We start from the raw sequence: 19,686 nt of genomic DNA, 5'->3' as shown, positions 1-19,686 counted from the left end.
TCGGGGGGGGGTTGGGGACATGGAGGGGTTTGGGGATATCTCAGGGGGGTTGGGGACCCCCGGGGGGGGGTTGAGGACACCTCGGGGGGGGGGGGGTTGTTGGGGATGTGGGGGGTTGGGGACATGGGGGGGTTTGGGGACCACTCGGGGGGGGGTTGTTGGGGACGAGGGGGTGGGGACACCTCGGGGGGGGGTTGGGGACATGGGGGGGGGTTGGGGACCCCTAGGGGGGGGTTGTTGGGGACGGGGGGGGGTTGGGGACATCTCCGGGGGGAGTTGGGGACACTCGGGGGGGGTGTTGGGGACACGGTGGGGGGGTCAGATGGCGACGCTCTCCTGCACGAGGGGGGGCTCCAGGTAGGGGTAGGGCAGCGCCAGCCCCTCGTTGCGGCGCCGGATGCGACGGGCGATGGTCGCCACCCGCCGCCGGAAGGTCGCCACCACCCGCCGGGGGGGGGCCTCGCTGAAGGGCTCCTGCCAACGGGACCCCAAGGGCCTCTGGGGGGGGGGGGAGGGAGGGAAGGAGGGGGGGCGTCAAGGCTTGGGGGGGGGGGAAGCACCAGGACGTCTGGGTCCCCTGGGGGGTCTTGGGGTGCCCCCCCCTCCCCGACACCGGGGGGTCATGGGGGTGACCTGGGGGGGGGGGGTGGTCATGGGGGGGTGCCCCCCCGGACACCTGGGTCCCCTGGGGGGGGTCATGGGGATCCTGCCCCCCCCAGGGGTCATGGGAGTCCCCTGGAGGGGTCATGGGGGGCTGAGCCATCATGGGGGGCCCCCCCAGCTGGGGGTGTCATGGGGGTCCCGCCTCCCCCAGGGGGTTACGGGGCCCCCCCCGGACACCTGGGTCCCCTGGGGGGTCTTGGGGTGCCCCCCCCGACACCTGGGGGTCATGGGGGTCACCTGGGGGGGGTCATGGGGGTCCCAGAGCCCTTGGAGGTCATGGGGGGGGGGCCACCTGGACACCTGGGTCCCCTGGGGGCGTCATGGGGGTCTCAGAGCCCTTGGGGGCCATGAGGGTCCTGCCCCCCCCAGGGGTCATGGGGGTCCCCTGGGGGGGGGTGGGGTGCCCCCCCCCAGATGCCTGGGTTCCCTGGGAGGTCGTGGGGTGCCCCCCCCGGACGCCTGGGTCCCCTGGAGGGGGGTTATAGGTGTCCCCTGGGGGGTCATGGGGGTCTGAGCCATCATGGGGACCCCCCCCGGATGGGGGTGTCATGGGGGTCCCGCCCCCCCCGGGGGTTACGAGGTTCCCCCCCCGGATGCCTGGGTCCCCTGGGGGGGTCATGGGGGTCTCAGAGCCCTTGGGGGTCATGGGGGTCCTGCCCCCCCAGGGGTCATGGGGGTCCCCTGGGGGGTGGTGGGGTGCCCCCCCCGATGCCTGGGTCCCCTGGGGGTTCATGGGGGTCTGAACCATCATGGTGGCCCCCCCCAAATGCCTGGGTCCCCTGGGGGTGTCATTGGGGGGGGGTCCCCTCTCACCGGCTCCCCCCCCTCGTAGCTGACGACGCTGAGCAGGGCCAGGAGGGCGCCGGTGGCCTGGGGGGAGGGCAGGGTGGCCAGCAGCAACTCGGCCGTGGCCTCCTCCTTGGTGGCCGGCGGTGGCCGCCGCAGCATCCCCGGCGTGTTGGGCATCCAGGCGGCGTAGTCGTACTTGGGGGGGGGACACACAAGGTTGGGGGGGTCAGGGTGGGGGGAGACACCCAGGTGTCGCAGCCCCCCAACCTCCTCTGGGGCCACCTGGGGCCCAACGGGGCCACCCAGGGGATTGGGACAGCACTAAGTCTGCCGTGGCCACCAAGGTGGGGCCGTGGCCACCACTGGGCCTGACACGGGGGCTTGGGTCTCTCCACCCCACATGTCCCCCCAGGTGGCCACCGAGGTGGTCCCGTGGCCACCACTGAGCCTCACATGGCTGCTTGGGTCTCTCCACCCCACACATCCCCCCATGCCCCTCCCAGGTGGCCACCAAGGTGGGTCTATGGCCACCACCGAGCCTGACATGGGGGCTTGGGTCTCTCCACCCCCTGTGTCCCCCCAGGTGGCCACCAAGGTGGTCCCATGGCCACCTCTGAGACCTACGTGGGTGCTTGGGTCTCTCCACCCCACACATCCCCCCGTGTCCCCCCCGGTGGCCACCAAGGTGGTCCAGCGGCCACCTCTGAGACCTACGTGGGTGCTTGGGTCTCTCCACCCTCCACATTGTCCTGTGTCCCCCCATGTCCTCCCATGTCCTCCCATGTCCCCCCCGTGTCCCCCCGTGCCCCCAGGTGGCCACCTGGCCACTGTTGACGGCCGCGTGCCGGGCGGAGCAGCAGAAGATGATCATGGTGAGGAACTTCACCAGCTCAGGGCGGGTGCAGAGCTTGGAAGGGAACCCTGGGGGGGGGGGGACACGGTGTGAGGTCATCGATGACATCACCCACCACCAGTCCACATGTGGCCCCCCCCCACCCAATCCGCCACGGGCAGAGCGTGACCGCGGCCACCCCATGGCTCGACCTTGACCACGACTCTGGACACGGCCTTGGCCATGGTATGATTTTGGACCATGACCATGACCATGATGGTGGCCATGGCTCTGATGGGAGGCCTGGGACCATCACCATGGCCATCATCGTGACTGTGACCATCACCGTGGCCATCATCATGACCATCACCGTGGCCACGACCATCACCATGGCCATGGCCATCACCATCACCGTGGCCATCACCATCACCATCACTGTGGCCATGACCATCATGGTGGCCATGGCCATCACCATGACCATGACCATCACCATGGCCATCACCATCACTGTGGCCATGGCCATCACCATGACCATCATCACGGCCATCACCATCACCATGACCATGGCCATGACCATGGCCATCACCCTGACCATGGCTGTCACCATGTCCCCTACCCGACTTCTCGTTGCCCAGGACAGCGTAGGTGAAGATCTCCCCCACCCAGTCCTGGAGCTCGTGGTCCTCGGCCACGTCACTGTCCTTGGGGTAGTAGATCGCCACGATCCCCTCCGCCAAACTGGGCCACCAGAGACACCAGTGAGACCTGGGGACTGGGCCAGACCCACTGGCCCAGCATCAGCCCCATGGCCCCAGCCCCATGTCCCATCCCCATTGTCCCCATCCCCATGTCCCATCTCCGTGTCCCCACCCCCATGTCCCATCCCCATTGTCCCCATCTCCATGACCCATCCCCATGTCCCTATCCCCATGTCTCCATGTCCCATCCCCATGTCCCCATCTCCGTGTCCCCAACCCCATGTCCCATCCCCATGTCCCCATCCCTGTTGTCCCCACCCCCATGTCCCCACCTCTCAATGGCCCCCCAGATCTCCAGGGCGTCATCACGATAGTGGTAGTTGGGGACATCGGTGACACCCCGGTTCTCCATGTCGTCGGGGACACACAGCTCCGTGTAGGTCAGGGCCGCCGTCCCCCGGGCCACCAGCTCCAGCGTCCCCTCACGCCCGATGGCGGTGGCCTGAGGACACGGCACCCCTCAGTGTCCCCTGGTCCCCCCCCGCGCTCCCAAGTCCCCCCGTCCCCAGGAGACCCAGATGACCAAGTGCCACTGGAGGGGACCCAGGTGACCAAGTGCCACCAGAGGGGGACCCCGATGTCCAGGTGCCACCAGAGGGGAACCCAGATGACCAAGTGCCACCAGAGGGGACCTGGGTGACCGAGTACCACCAGAGGGGACCTGGGTGACCAAGTGCCACCAGAGGGGGACCCCGATGTCCAGGTGCCACCAGAGGGGACCTGGGTGACCAAGTACCACCAGAGGGGGACCCTGATGTCCAGGTGCCACCAGAGGGGAACCCAGATGACCAAGTGCCACCAGAGGGGACCCGCTGTGACACTGACCTGGTCGATGATGCCCCCAGGGTTGAGCAGCGTGTCCCGGGCCAAGATGTTGATGTGGAAGGTGAAGCGACAGTGGGGCAGCAGGAGCTGGGGACACGCGAGGACATGATGGGGACATCATGGGGACACGGGATGTGGGAACATGGGACATGTGGGTGATGGGGACATGGGACATGGGGGCATTGGACACGGGGATATGGGGACATGGGACATGTGGGCGATGGGGAGGTGGGACTTTGGGGACGTCATGGGGACATGGGGCACAGGGGACATGGGGACGTTGAACTGTTGGGAGATGGGGACACGGGGACATGGGATATGGGGACATTGGCCATGGAGATATGGGAACATGTGGGTGATGGGGACATAGGGATGTGGGATCATGGGACACCAGGGGGACGTTGGCCATGGGGAACGTGGGGACATGGGACATGGATCATGGGGGACATGGAGGACATGGGGGACGCGGGCCATGGGACAATGGGGACAGGGGACACTGGGGAGACATTGGCCATGGGGGACATGGGACATGGACATGGGGGACACCAGGGTGACATTGTCCATGGGGACATGAGGACACCAGGGGGATCTGGGGGTGCCGTTGGGGCGTTCAGAGTTCAGGGGTGGATTTGGGGGTGCAGTTGGGGTGTTCAGGGTCCGGGGATGGATTTGGGGGTGCAGTGGGGGGGTGCCGGGTTTGGGGATCCATTGGGGGGGTGCAGGGTTCGGGGGTGGATTTGGGGGTGTCCTTGGGGTGTTCAGGGTTCAGGGGTGGATTTGGGGGTGCCATTGGGGGGTGTAGGGTTTGGGGATGGATTTGGGGGTGCTGTTGGGGGTTCAGGGTTTGGGGGTGGATTTGGAGGTGCAGTGGGGGGGTGCCGGGTTTGGGGGTCCATTTGGGGGGTGCAGGGTTCAGGGGTGGATTTAGGGATGTCGTTGGGGGGTTCAGGGGTGGATTTGGGGGTGCAGTTGGGGGGGTGCCGGGTTTTGGGGTACCTGGTGGATGGGGTGGCCCGCGGGCAGGCGCTGGGTGGCCACGGCGAAGGTCTCGGCCAGGAAGTGGCTGTGCAGGAGGTGGGGGACCATCTCGTGCAGCAGGAAATGGGCCCCCCGCACCCACAGCTTGGCCAGAGCCCACCCCCACGGCCCGTCCCCCGGCACGAAGATGGGGGGCCCGGGGTGCTGGGACAGCTGGGGGAGGGGGGGGAACAAGAGGGTCAGGTGGGGTCAGGGGGGCTCGGGGAGATGGGGGGGACAAGGGGGTCGGGGGGGGTCAAGGGTTTGGGGGGATGGGGGGGATGGGGGGGTCAGGGGGTGTCAGGGAGGCTCAGGGGGGTGAGGGGGTCAAGGGGGGTCGGGGCACTGGGACAGCTGGGGGGGGACGGGACAAGAGGGTCGGGGGGGTCAGGGGGGCTCGGGGAGATGGAGGGGACAAGGGGGTTGGGGGGGTCAAGGGTTTGGGGGGATGGGGGAGTCAGGGGGTGTCGGGGAGGCTCAGGGGGTCGGGGGGGATGAGGGGGTCAAGGGGGGTCGGGGTGCTGGGACAGCTGGGGGGGGCCAAGAGGGTCAGGGGGGGTCAGGGGGGCTCGGGGAGATGGAGGGGACAAGGGGGTTGGGGGGGTCAAGGGTTTGTGGGGATGGGGAGGATGGGGGGGTCAGGGGGTGTCAGGGAGGCTCAGGGGGGTGAGGGGGTCAAGGGGGGTCGGGGCACTGGGACAGCTGGGGGGGGACGGGACAAGAGGGTCGGGGGGGTCAGGGGGGCTCGGGGAGATGGAGGGGACAAGGGGGTTGGGGGGGGTCAAGGGTTTGGGGGATGGGGGGGTCAGGGGGTGTCGGGGAGGCTCAGGGGGTCGGGGGGGATGAGGGGGTCAAGGGGGGTTGGGGTGCTGGGACAGCTGGGGGGGGCCAAGAGGGTCAGGGGGGGTCAGGGGGGCTCGGGGAGATGGAGGGGACAAGGGGGTCGGGGGGGGTCAAGGGTTTGGGGGGATGGGGGGGATGGGGGGGTCAGGGGGTGTCAGGGAGGCTCAGGGGGGTGAGGGGGTCAAGGGGGGTCGGGGCACTGGGACAGCTGGGGGGGGGCGGGACAAGAGGGTCGGGGGGGTCAGGGGGGCTCGGGGAGATGGAGGGGACAAGGGGGTCGGGGGGGGTCAAGGGTTTGGGGGATGGGGGGGTCAGGGGGTGTCGGGGAGGCTCAGGGGGATGGGGGACACAAGGGGGTCAAGGGGGGTTGAGGGGTCGGGGCGCTGGGAAAGCTGGGGGGGGCAAGAGGGTCGGGGGGGGTCAGGGGGGCTCAGGGAGACGGGGGGGACAAGGAGGTCGGGGGGGTTGGGGGGGCTCGGGAGGATGGGGGGGACAGAGGGGACAAGGGAGTCAGGGGGGTCAGGGGGAGGACAGGGGGGAATGGGGGGGATGGGATGACATGGTCACACAGTGACATGGGGACAGGGTGACACGGGGACAGGGGAACACAAGGACAGAGGGACACGGGGACAGGGTGACACGGGGACAGGGTGACACGGGGACATGGTGACACGGGGACAGGGTGGCATGGGAACACAAGGACATGGTGATGGGGTGACACAGGGACATGGGGAAAGGGTGACATGGGAACACAAGGACATGGGGACACGGTGACATGGTGACACGGGGACAGGGGGACATGGGGACACAAGGACACGGGGACATGGTGACGGGGTGACACAGGGACACGGGGACAAGGGGACATGGGAAAAGGGTGACACGGGGACACGGTGACAGGGGAACACAAGGACAGGGTGACACGGTGACAGGGTGACACGGGGACACAAGGACAGGGTGACACGGGGACAGGGTGACATGGGGACAGGAGGACATGGGGACACAAGGACATGGGGACACAAGGATACGGGGACACGGTGACGGGGTGACACGGGGACAGGGTGACACGGGGACACAAGGACATGGTGACATAGTAACAGGGGAACACAAGGACATGGTGACACAGGGACAGGGTGACATGGGGACAGGAGGACATGGGGACACAAGGACATGGGGACATGGGGACAGGGGGGAAAGGGTGACACGGGAACACAAGGACACGGGGACACAAGGATACGGGGACACGGTGATGGGGTGACACGGGGACGGGGTGACACGGGGACAAGGTGACACGGGGACACAAGGACATGGTGACATGGTAACAGGGGAACACAAGGACATGGTGACACAGGGACAGGGTGACATGGGGACAGGAGGACATGGGGACAGGGGGAAAGGGTGACACGGGAACACAAGGACAGGGTGACACAGGAACACAAGGACACGGGGACACAAGGATACGGGGACAGGGTGACGGGGTGACACAAGAACAGGGTGACACGGGGACGGGGTGACACGGGGACAGGGTGACATGGGGATAGGGTGACACAGGGAAAGGGTGACACGGGAACACAAGGACACGGTGACAGGGGAACACGGTGACACGGTGACATGGGGACAGGTGACGGGGTACCTGGATGGCGATGGGCAGGAGGCGCTGGCGGGGGCTGAGCCAGAGCAGGCAGAGGGGGGCGCAGAGGAACTGGGGCTCCCCCCCCAGGCGCCCCGTGGGGAGCCCCTCCAGCAGCGCGTAGTCGGCCAGGAACACCCGCCCCCCCCTGCGGGATTGGGGGGGGGGGGGGGGGAGTCACCCCAAAACCCCATGGGTGCCCCCCCCCGGGACCCCCACCCTGCCCCAGACACCTGGGTCCCCCCACCCCCAAAATCCCCTGGGTGTTTCCCTCCCCCCCCCCCCCCCGAGGAACCCCCACCCTATTCCAGACACCTGGGTCCCCCAGCGGCAGGGGGGGGGGGGGTCACCCCAAAAACCCCTGGGTCCTCCCCCTGGGACCGCCCCCCAAAAAAACTGGGTGCTCTCCCCCCGGGACCCCCACCCCATCCCGGACGCCTGGGTCCCCCAGTGCCGGGGGGAGGGGGGGGCACCCCCAAAACCCCCTGGGTGCCCCCCCCGGGACCCCCACCCTATTCCAGACACCTGGGTCCCTCAGTGCCGGGGGGGGCACCCCAAAAAACTGGGTGCTCCCCCATGGGACTCCCACCTTGCCCCAAACACCTGGGGTCCCCCCCACCCCAAAAAAACTGGGTGCTCACCCCGGCACCCCCACCCCATCCCGGACGCCTGGATCCCCCAGTGCCGGGGGGGGGCACCCCAAAAACCCCTGGGTCCTCCCCCTGGGAACACCCCCCTGCCCCAGACACCTGGGTGTCCCCCCCAAAAAAAACTGGGTCCCCCCCCCCCGGGTCCCCCCATCCTTCCCCGGACACCTGGGACCCCCCCAAACCCTGGGGGTCCCCTTTACCCTTAGGCCCCCCCTCCGCCCCCCAAACCCTTGGGACACTCCCCCCCCCCTCCCCCGCGGGGTGCTGGGGGTGCTGGGGGTGGGGGGGGGGGGGTGTCTCACCTCCATCTCTCGCTGGAGGGAGGTGTCGGGGCCGAGGGTGGGGGCCACCATGGGGGGGGGTGACGGGGAAGTTGGGGGGCAGGCGGGAGCAGCGGCGCAGCAGGAGGGGGTTCACCCCGCTCAGGTACTGCTCCCCGAAAAAGGCGTCGTCCTGCCAGTGCTGCACCACGTACTCTGGGGGGCGGGGGGGGCACAGGGTGGGGGTCCCCCAGGGCCCCCCCGAACTCCTGGGTACCCCCCATGACTCCTCCACCCCATGACCTGGGGTCCCCAGGGCCCCCCCGAACTCCTGGGTACCCCCCAAAAGCCTGGGTACCCCCCCACCCCATGGCACAGGGACCCCCAGGGCCCCCCCAAACTCCTGGGTACCCCAATAACGCCCCCACCCCATGACCTGGGACCCCCAGGGCCCCCCCGAACTCCTGGGTACCCCCCAAAAGCCTGGGTCCCCCCATTATTCCCCCCACCCCATGACCTGGGGTCTCCAGGGCCCCCCCCCCCCCATGACCCCCCCCACCTCCCCCCACCCCAAGATCTGGGATCCCCAGGGTCCCCCCAAACTCCTGGGTACCCCCCATGGCCCCCCCCCCCCCATGGCTCAGGGACCCCCAGGGCCCCCCCAAACTCCTGGGTCCCCCCAAATGCCTGGGTACCCCCCATAACCCCCCCACCCCATGGCCCAGGGACCCCCAAGGCCCCCCCAAATACCCGGATCCCCCCCGAACTCCTGGGTACCCCCCAAAAGCCTGGGTACCCCCCCACCCCATGGCACAGGGACCCCCAGGGCCCCCCCAAACTCCTGGGTACCCCCCAAATGCTTGGGTCCCCCCATAACCCCCCCACCCCATGGCTCAGGGACCCCCAGGGCCCCCCCGAACTCCTGGGTACCCCCCATGCCCCCCCCCCCCCCCCCATGACCTGGGATCTCTAGGGCCCCCCCAAACACCCGGGTCCCCCCAAACTTCTGGGTCCCCCCCCCCAAATTCCTGGGTCACCCCCCAAAATCCTGGGTACCCCCCAAATGCCTGGGTCCCCCCATGACCCCCCCACCCCATGGCCCAGGGACCCCCAAGGCCCCCCCAAATACCCGGATCCCCCCCGAACTCCTGGCCCCCCCCGAAATCCTGGGTCTCCCCCCCAAAATCCTGGGTCCCCCCAAAAACCTGGGACCCCCCCAAACACCCGGGTGCCCCCCCAAAACTTCTGGGTCCCCCCCCCGAACCCCTGGGTCCCCAAAAACACCTGGATCCCCCCAAACTCCTGGGACCCCCCCCCCCAAACTCCTGGGTCACCCCCAAAACACCTGGGCCACCCCCCAAAGTCCTGGGACCCCCCCAAAATCCTGGGTCCCCCCGAACTCCTGGCCCCCCCGAAAACCTGGGTCCCCCCCCCCAAAACAAACTCCTGGAACCCCCCCCAAAAGTCCTGCGTCCCCCAAACATCCGGGTCCCCCCAAACTCCTGGGTCCCCCCCCAGATCCCTGGGATCCCCCCAAACTCCTGGGTCCCCCCCAAAACCCTGGGACTCCCCAAATGCCTGGGTCCCCCCGTAACCCCCCCACCCCATGGCCCAGGGACCCCCAAGGCCCCCCCAAACACCCGGATCCCCCCCGAACTCCTGGGCCCCCCCGAAATCCTGGGTCCCCCCCAAAACACCCGGGTGCCCCCCCAAAACTTCTGGGTCCCCCCCCAAACCCCTTGGTCCCCAAAAACACCTGGGTCCCCCCCGAACCCCTGGGACCCCCCAAACTCCTGGGTCCCCCCCAAAACACCTGGGTCACCCCCCAAACTCCTGGCCCCCCCGAAAACCTGGGTCCCCCCCCCCAAAACAAACTCCTGGAACCCCCCCCAAAAGTCCTGCGTCCCCCAAACATCCGGGTCCCCCCAAACTCCTGGGTCCCCCCCGTAACCCCCCCACCCCATGGCCCAGGGACCCCCAAGGCCCCCCCAAACACCCGGGTCCCCCCCAAACTCCTGGCCCCCCCCCCGAAATTCTGGGTCCCCCAAACTCCTGGGTCACCCCCCAAAGTCCCGGGACCCCCCCCAAACCCCTGGGTCCCCCCAAACCCCTGGGTCCCCGCGGGGGGGGGGGGGGCACCCACCGCTGATGGGGGTCCCCGGACACCCCAGCGCCTCCCGGATGTCATCGAAGCTGCGCCAGGAGCCGCCCCCGTGGAGCCCCCGCAGCCGCACCCGCACCTGGCTGGGGACAGGGGACAGGGGACGTGGGGACACGGGGACACCACGGGGACGGGGGACAGTGGGGGACACGGGGACGCCGTGGGGACGGGGGACGTGAGGACACCATGGGGACAGTAGGGACATGGAGGTGACAGGGGACACAGGGACACCATGGGGACGGGGGACAGTGGGGGACACGGGGACACCACGGGAACGGGGGGACAGTGGGGGACACAGGGACGCCGTGGGGACGGGGGACAGTGGGGGACACGGGGACGCCGTGGGGACAGGGGATGTGGGGACACCATGGGGACAGCGGGGACATGGAGGTGACAGGGGACACGGGGCCACCATGGGGACAGGGGATGTGGGGACACCATGGGGACGTGGGGACATGAAGGGGACATGGGGACACCATGGGGATGGGGGGACAGGGGTACGGTGGAGACACCATGGGGACAGGGGGACAGAGATGGACATGGGGACACCATGGGGACATGGGGACATAGAGGGGACATGGGGACATAGAGGGGCGGGGGGGACATGGGGACACCATGGGGACAGGGGATGTGGGGACACCATGGGGACGTGGGGACACCATGGGGATGGGGGGACAGGGGTACGGTGGAGACACCATGGGGACATGGGGACATAGAGGGGCGGGGGGGACATGGGGACACCACGGGGACATGGGGGCATGGAGGGAACATGGGGACACCATAGGGACATGGGGACACCATGGGGCCGGGAGGACAGTGGGGGACACAGGGACACCATGGGGATGAGGGGACAGGGGGACACCATGGGGATGGGGAGACATGGGGACATGGAGGTGACAGGGGACACGGGGACACCACGGGGACATAGGGACATGGAGGGGACATGGGGACACCAGGACAGCGGGGGACATGGGGACACCATGGCGTGTGGGGACGTTGGAGGTGGGGACATGGGGACACCACGGGGACATGGGGGGGACTTGGCGGGAGGGAGGAGCCACACATGGGATGTGCCGAAGGGACAAGCGGGGACAGGCAAGGACAATGCGGTGGCCGGGACCCTTGGGGACCCTTGGGGACAGTTGATGACCTTTGGTGGCCCTTGGGGACCCTTGAGGATCCTTAGTGACCCTTGGTGGCTCTTGGTGGCCCTGGGTGACCCTTGGGCACAGTTGGGTGACCCTTGGGGACAGTGGGGGACACCTGGGGACCCTTGGAGAGCCCTGGGGACCCTTGGTGGCCCTTGGGGACCCTGGGTGGTCCTTGGTGGCCCTTGAGGACCCTTAGTGACACTTGATGGCCCCTAGTGACCTTTGGTGGTCCTTGGTGGCCCTGGGTGACCCCGAGGATCCCTTGGTTGCCCTTGGTGGCCCTTGGGGACCCCTGGTGACACTGGGGGACCCTCCTTGGTGATCCTGGGTGGCCCTGGGTGGCCCCTGGTGACCCTGAGGGACCCTTGGTGACCCTGGTGACCTTTGGTGGCCCTTGGGGATCCCTTGGTGGCCCTTGGTGACCATTGGGGATCCCTTGGTGGCCCTTGGGGCCCCTTATTGACCCTTGGTGGCCTTGGGTGACACTTGGTGACCCTGAGGAACCCTTGGTGGCCCTTGAGGACCCCTGGGTGGCTCTTGGTGACCCTTGATGACCCTGAAGGACCCTTGGGGACCCCTGGGTGGCCCTTGGTGGCCCTTGGGGACCCCTGGTGACCCTGGGGAACCCTTCTTGGTGACTCTGGATGGCCCTTGGGTGGCCCTTGGTGGCCCTGGGTGACCCTTGGTGGCCCTTGGGGACCCCTGGGTGGCTCTTGGTGGCCCTTGGGGATACTTGGTGACCTCTTGGTCACCCTTGGTGGCCCTGGGTGACTCTTGGTGACCCCTGGTGACCTTGGGGGACCCTCCTTGGTGACTCTTGGTGGCCCTTGAGGACCCCTGGGAGGCTTTTGGTGGCCCTTGGTGACCCCGGGTGACTCTGGGTGGCCCTTGGTGGCCCTTGGTGACCCTTGGGTGGCCCTTGGTGACCCTGGGTGACCCTTGATGAGCCTGAGGGACCCTTGGTGACCCTGGGTGACCCTGAGGGACCCTTGGTGACTCTGGGTGGCCCTTGGTGACCCTGAGGGACCCTTGGTGACCCCTTGATGACCCTGAGGGACCCTTGGTGACCCTTGGTGACCCCTTGGTGGCCCTTGGGGACCCCTGGGTGGCTCTTGGTGGCCCTTGGGGATACTTGGTGACCTCTTGGTGGCCCTTGGTGACCCTGAGGGACCCTCGGTGACCCCTTGGTGGCCCTTGAGGACCCCTGGGTGGCTCTTGGTGGCCCTTGGGGATACTTGGTGACCTCTTGGTCACCCTTGGTGGCCCTGGGTGACCCTGGGGGACCCTCCTTGGTGACTCTTGGTGGCCCTTGGTGGCCCTTGGTGACCCTGAGGGACCCTTGGTGACCCTGGGTGACCCTGGGGGACCCTCCTTGGTGACTCTGGGTGGCCCTTGGTGACCCTTGGGTGGCCCTTGATGACCCTGGGTGACCCTTGATGACCCTGAGGGACCCTTGGTGACCCTGGGTGACCCTTGGTGGCCCTTGGGGACCCCTGGGTGGCCCTTGGTGACCCTGAGAGACCCTTGGTGACCCCTTGGTGGCCCTTGAGGACCCCTGGGTGGCTCTTGGTGGCCCTTGGGGATACTTGGTGACCTCTTGGTGGCCCTTGGTGACCCTGAGGGACCCTCGGTGACCCCTTGGTGGCCCTTGAGGACCCCTGGGTGGCTCTTGGTGGCCCTTGGTGACCCCTGGTGACCCTTGGGGACCCTCCTTGGTGACCCTTAATGACCCCTTGGTGGCCCTTGGTGACCCTGGGTGACCCTTGGTGACCCCTGGTGACCCTTGGTGGCCCTCGGGTGGCCCTCGGGTGACACTGACGCGGCGGCGGCGCGGGCGGCGATGCTGGCGCGGTGTCCCAGGGGAAAGGCCAGGCTGGGGGACAGCGGGGGCGACGGCGGGCGCGGCGCTGGTGATACTGGTGATACTGGTGATACTGGTGACGCCGGTGACACGGGCCGGGGGGGGGGCCAGGGGCAGAGGGTGGGGGGCAGCGCCCGCAGCCGCCAGGGCCACCCCGGGGCGTAGGGAGCCCACCTGGGGGGGGGGGGGAGAGGGCTCCCAGTGCTCCCAGTAAGGCACCAGTAGCCCACCAGTCACCTCCCAGTGCCCTCCCAGTCCTCCCCAGCGCTCCCAGTAACCCTCCAGTACACCCCAGTGCTCCCAGTCACCCGCCAGTAACCCACCAGTCACCTCCCAGTGCTCCCAGTCACTCAGCGGCCACCTCCCAGTGCTCCCAGTAACACACCAGTAACCTCCCAGTCCTCCCCAGTGCTCCCAGTAACCTCCCAATCCTTCCCAGTGACCCACTGGTCACCTCCCAGTGCCCCCCCCCAGTCACCTCTCAGTTCTCCCCAGTGCCCCAAGTCCTCCCACTCCCCTCCCAGTCCCTTCCCAGTCCCCTCCCAGTGCTCCCAGTGCCCTCCCATTCCCTTCCCAGTACCTCCCAGTGCCCTCCCAGTGCTCCCAGTGCCCTCCTATTCCCTTCCCAGTACCTCCCAGTGCCCTCCCAGTGCCCTCCCAGTTCCCTCCCAGTGCTCCCAGTGCCCTCCTATTCCCTTCCCAGTACCTCCCAGTGCCCTCCCAGTGCCCTCCCAGTTCCCTCCCAGTGCTCCCAGTGCCCTCCTATTCCCTTCCCAGTACCTACCAGTCCTCCCAGTCCCCTCCCAGTGCCCTCCCAGTGCCCTCCCAGTGCTCCCAGTGCCCTCCCATTCCCTTCCCAGTACCTACCAGTCCCCTCCCAGTGCCCTCCCAGTGCTCCCAGTGCCCTCCCATTCCCTTCCCAGTACCTCCCAGTCCCTTCCCAGTTCCCTCCCAGTGCTCCCAGTGCCCTCCCATTCCCTTCCCAGTAACTACCAGTCCCCTCCCAGTTCCCTCCCAGTGCTCCCAGTGCCCTCCCATTCCCTTCCCAGTACCTACCAGTCCTCCCCAGTGCTCCCAGTCCCCTCCCAGTGCCCTCCCAGTCCCCTCCCAGTACCTCCCAGTCCCCTCCCAGTGCCCTCCCAGTTCCCTCCCAGTGCTCCCAGTGCCCTCCCATTCCCTTCCCAGTACCTACCAGTCCCCTCCCAGTTCCCTCCCAGTGCTCCCAGTGCCCTCCCATTCCCTTCCCAGTACCTACCAGTCCTCCCCAGTGCTCCCAGTCCCCTCCCAGTGCCCTCCCAGTCCCCTCCCAGTACCTCCCAGTCCCCTCCCAGTGCCCTCCCAGTTCCCTCCCAGTGCTCCCAGTGCCCTCCCATTCCCTTCCCAGTACCTACCAGTCCCCTCCCAGTTCCCTCCCAGTGCTCCCAGTGCCCTCCCATTCCCTTCCCAGTACCTCCCAGTCCTCCCAGTCCCCTCCCAGTTCCCTCCCAGTCCCCCCAGTGCCCTCCCATTCCCTTCCCAGTACCTCCCAGTCCTCCCAGTCCCCTCCCAGTTCCCTCCCAGTCCCCCCAGTGCCCTCCCATTCCCTTCCCAGTACCTCCCAGTCCCCTCCCAGTTCCCTCCCAGTGCTCCCAGTGCCCTCCCATTCCCTTCCCAGTACCTCCCAGTCCTCCCAGTCCCCTCCCAGTTCCCTCCCAGTCCCCCCAGTGCCCTCCCATTCCCTTCCCAGTACCTCCCAGTCCTCCCAGTCCCCTCCCAGTTCCCTCCCAGTGCTCCCAGTGCCCTCCCAGTCCTCCCAGTCCCCTCCCAGTGCCCTCCCAGTCCCCTCCCAGTGCTCCCAGTCCCTACTGGAAGGCCTCCTGCCGCTCCCTCCGCTCTTCCTGGCGCTGCTGCAGCAGCTGCGGATCCAAAGCCACCTCGCGGGGGGTCCGGGCTGGAGGGGACACGGGGACATGAGGGGGACACAGGGGGACAGGGGGTCACAGGGGTCACGCAGGGTCACAGCTCCCAGTCCCCCCAGTTCCCTCCCAGTGCTCCCGGTCCCCACGTCATGGCAGGTGATGGGAGCCACAGGTAGCCCCACGTCCCTGGGGTGTCCCCAGGGGGTCTTCTTGTCCCCATGTCCCCCCCAAACCCCACGTCCCCATGTCCCCGTGGTGTCCCCATGGTGTCCCCATGTCACTATGGTGCCCCCATGGTGTCCCCTTGTCCCCATGGTGTCCCCATAGCCCCATGGTATCCCCATAGTGTCCCCTTGTCCTTATGGTGTCCTCATGGTGTCCCCATAGCCCCGTGGTGTCCCCATGTCACTATGGTGTCCCCATGGCGTCCCCTTGTCGTCCCCTTGTCCCCATGGTGTCCCCATGGTGTCCCCTTGCCCCCATGGTGTCCCCATGTCCCCATGGTGTCCCCATGGTGTCCCCATGTCACTATGGTGTCCCCATGGTGTCCCTTTGTCCTCATGGTTGTCCCCATGTCATTATAGTGTCCCCATGGTGTCCCCTTGTCCCCATGGTGTCCCCATGGTGTCCCCATGTCACTATGGTGTCCCCATGGTGTCCCCACGGTGTCCCCTTGTCCCCATGGTGTCCCTATGGTGTTCCCATGTCACTATGGTGCCCCCATGGTGTCCCCTTGTCCCCATGGTGTCCCCATAGCCCCATGGTATCCCCATAGTGTCCCCTTGTCCTTATGGTGTCCTCATGGTGTCCCCATAGCCCCGTGGTGTCCCCATGTCACTATGGTGTCCCCATGGCGTCCCCTTGTCGTCCCCTTGTCCCCATGGTGTCCCCATGGTGTCCCCTTGCCCCCATGGTGTCCCCATGTCCCCATGGTGTCCCCATGGTGTCCCCATGTCACTATGGTGTCCCCATGGTGTCCCTTTGTCCTCATGGTTGTCCCCATGTCATTATAGTGTCCCCATGGTGTCCCCTTGTCCCCATGGTGTCCCCATGGTGTCCCCATGTCACTATGGTGTCCCCATGGTGTCCCCACGGTGTCCCCTTGTCCCCATGGTGTCCCTATGGTGTTCCCATGTCACTATGGTGCCCCCATGGTGTCCCCTTGTCCCCATGGTGTCCCCATAGCCCCATGGTATCCCCATAGTGTCCCCTTGTCCTTATGGTGTCCTCATGGTGTCCCCATAGCCCCGTGGTGTCCCCATGTCACTATGGTGTCCCCATGGCGTCCCCTTGTCGTCCCCTTGTCCCCATGGTGTCCCCATGTCCCCATGGTGTCCCCATGGTGTCCCCTTGCCCCCATGGTGTCCCCATGTCACTATGGTGTCCCCATGGTGTCCCTTTGTCCTCATGGTTGTCCCCATGTCATTATAGTGTCCCCATGGTGTCCCCTTGTCCCCATGGTGTCCCCATGGTGTCCCCATGGTGTCCCCATGTTACTATGGCGTCCCCATGGTGTCCCCTTGCCCCCATGGTGTCCCCATGTCCTCATGGTGTCCCCTTGTCCCCATGGTGTCCCCACGGTGTCCCCACGGTGTCCCCTTGTCCCCATGTGTCCCCATGGTGTCCCCATGTCACTATGGTGTCCCCTTGTCCCCATGGCGTCCCCATGGTGTCCCCATGCCACTATGGTGTCCCCATGGCGTCCCCATGGTGTCCCCATGCCACTATGGTGTCCCCATGGCGTCCCCTTGTCCCCATGTGTCCCCATGGTGTCCCCATGTCACTATGGTGTCCCCTTGTCCCCATGGTGTCCCCATGGTGTCCTCATGCCACTATGGTGTCCCCATGGTGTCCCCTTGTCCCCATGGTGTCTCCATGGTGTCCCCATGTCCTCATGGTGTCCCCTTGTCCCCATGGTGTCCCCACGGTGTCCCCTTGTCCCCATGGTGTCCCCATGCCACTATGGTGTCCCCATGGCGTCCCCTTGTCCCCATGGTGTCTCCATGGTGTCCCCATGCCACTATGGTGTCCCCATGTCCCCGTACCGGTGGCCTCCCGCAGCTCCAGGTGGCCGCTCTCCAGCCAGCGGTAGCAGGGGAAGGTGGCCTTGGGGGTGTCCCCATCGTCATCGTCACCGTCCCCGTTGTCCTCGGGGTCCCCCCCACCCTCCCCCTCCCCCAGGGGCCCGGTGACGGTGACGCGGGCGCAGAACCAGCGGTCGGGGACGAGGGACATCAGGGGCTCCTTCCAGAGCCGCAGCAGCAGGAGGGTCCCCAGGGGCCGCGGCGACGTCACCTCCGTCACCACCGTCTGGGGAGGCACCCCCTGTCACCCGCCGGCACCCCCCTGTCACCCCCCCTGTCACCCCCCATCACCCCCCTGTCACCCCCATCACCCCCTGTCACCTGCCAGCACCCCGTGTCACCCCCATCACCCCCTGTCACCCCCTGTCACCCCTTTTTCACCCCCCTGTCACCCCCCATCACTCCCTGTCACCCCCTGTCACCCCTCTGTCACCCCCTGACAACCCCCCATCCTCTCCCCCTGCTTTGCCCACTCAGTGACTCCCAGTTCTCCCAGTCCCTTCCCAGTCCCCTCCCAGTGCCCCCCCCAATCCCCCCCCAGTCCTTCCCAGTGCCCTCCAGTCCCTTCCTAGTCCCCTCCAGTCCCCCCCAGTCCTTTCCAGTCCCCCCCCAGTCCCCCTCCCAGTGCCCCCAGTCCTCTCCTAGTCCCCTCCACTGCCCCCCAGCCCACTCCCAGTCCCTCCCAGTCCCTCCCAATGCCCCTCAGTCCCTTCCCAGTGCCCCCCCATTCCCCCCCAGTCCTCCCCAGTGCCCCCCAGCCCCTTTCCCAGTCCCTTCGCAGTGCTCCCCCAGTCCTTCCCAGTGCCCCCCAGTCCTTCCCAGTGCCCCCCCAGTCCCCCCCAGTCCCCCCCCAGTCCTTCCCAGTGCCGCCCAGTTCCCCTCCCAGTCCCTTCCAGTCCTTCCCAGTGCCCCCCAGTTCCCCTCCCAGTCCCTTCCAGTCCTTCCCAGTGCCCCCCCAGTCCCCCCCAGTCCCTTTCAGTCCTTCCCAGTCCCCCCCAGTCCTTCCTAGTGCCCCCCCAGTCCCCCCCAGTCTCCCCCCAGTCCTTCCCAGTGCCCCCCAGTTCCCCTCCCAGTCCCTTCCAGTCCTTCCCAGTGCCCCCCAGTCCCCCCCAGTCCCTTTCAGTCCTTCCCAGTCCCCCCCAGTCCTTCCCAGTGCCCCCCAGTCCCCCTCCCAGTCCCTTCCAGTCCTTCCCAATGCCCCCCCAGTCCCCCCCAGTCCTTCCCAGTGCCCCCCAGTCCCCCTCCCAGTCCCTTCCAGTCCTTCCCAGTGCCCCCCCAGTCCCCCCCAAGTCCTTCCCAGTCCCCCTCCCAGTGCCCCCCAGTCCTCTCCTAGTCCCCTCCACTGCCCCCCAGCCCACTCCCAGTCCCTCCCAGTCCCTCCCGGTGCCCCACCATTCCCCCCCCAGTCCTTCCCAGTGCCCCCCAGCCCACTCCCAGTCCCTCCCAGTCCCTCCCAGTGCCTCCCAGTGCACTCACGGTGCCGGGGCGCAGGCGGTGGAGGGGCCAGTCGAGGTGGCAGGGGTGGCTCTGTCCCTCTGTCCCCACCAGGCTGAGGGTAACGGCCGCCAGCGTCCCCCCCCCCCACTGGGACCCCGTCGTCACCCGCAGCCGGTACCGCACCCCCCCGCCGGGCCCCGGGGTCCCCTGGGGGTCCCCTGGGGGGGGACAGAGGGTCCCCTCGGGGACATCGGGGGGGGACGGGGTCCCCTTGGGGACAGCGGGGGCTCCTGGGGACGCCAGTGTCCCTCGGGGTCACTCGGGTGTCCCTCGGGGGGGTCTTTGGGGTGCTCCTGGGTGTCCCCCCCCACCTCCCTGGGGCTCTCCCGAGTCCCTGTGCCACCCCCTTGCCCCCTCCCCGCAGTCCCAGTCCTGCCCCAGTTCCTCCCAATTCCTCCCAGTTCCTCCCAGTTCCCAGCCTGGACTGGTCAGAGCACTCCTGTGTCTCTTCCCCCCCCCTCCCCGCCCCCTGGGGGTGTCGGGGTCCACCCCAGTTACACCACTGGGCCCAGTAAGACCAGTTCCACTCCTGCTTGCGTCAGTGACCCCTGGCCCAGTTACACCCCAGTCCCGGCCCAGTTGCACACCAGTTGCGCCACTGGGTCTGGGCTGCGCCCCAATCACATTCCAGTTTACCCCAGTTCCATCCCAGTTACACCACTGGGTCTGGACTGTACCCCAGTGGCATCCCAGTTCCATCCCAGTTGCACACCAGTTGCGCCACTGGGTCTGGGTCCCACCCCAATCACATCCCAGTTACACCCCAGTTC

The 19,686-nt window shown here is 67.6% G+C and overlaps 1 protein-coding gene across 1 annotated transcript; it reads right to left on the bottom strand.

Annotated features, from left to right (window-relative positions):
* Positions 1-318: 318 nt before the first annotated feature.
* LOC141478281 (hydroperoxide isomerase ALOXE3-like) lies at positions 319-17,570 on the bottom strand. The gene is given in 14 exon segments (XM_074167386.1): positions 319-498; positions 1,477-1,647; positions 2,273-2,373; positions 2,901-3,022; positions 3,315-3,484; positions 3,868-3,954; positions 4,864-5,058; positions 7,358-7,502; positions 8,308-8,363; positions 8,365-8,480; positions 10,408-10,508; positions 13,396-13,611; positions 15,283-15,367; positions 17,381-17,570. Coding segments are annotated over 14 exon segments (1,935 nt in total).
* Positions 17,571-19,686: the final 2,116 nt, after the last annotated feature.

This window comes from Numenius arquata, unplaced genomic scaffold, assembly GCF_964106895.1.
Source record: "Numenius arquata unplaced genomic scaffold, bNumArq3.hap1.1 HAP1_SCAFFOLD_1253, whole genome shotgun sequence".
Taxonomy (NCBI): domain Eukaryota; kingdom Metazoa; phylum Chordata; class Aves; order Charadriiformes; family Scolopacidae; genus Numenius; species Numenius arquata.
Note: the sequence above shows the minus strand (reverse complement) of the source record. Positions and strands in the feature narration are given on the sequence as shown.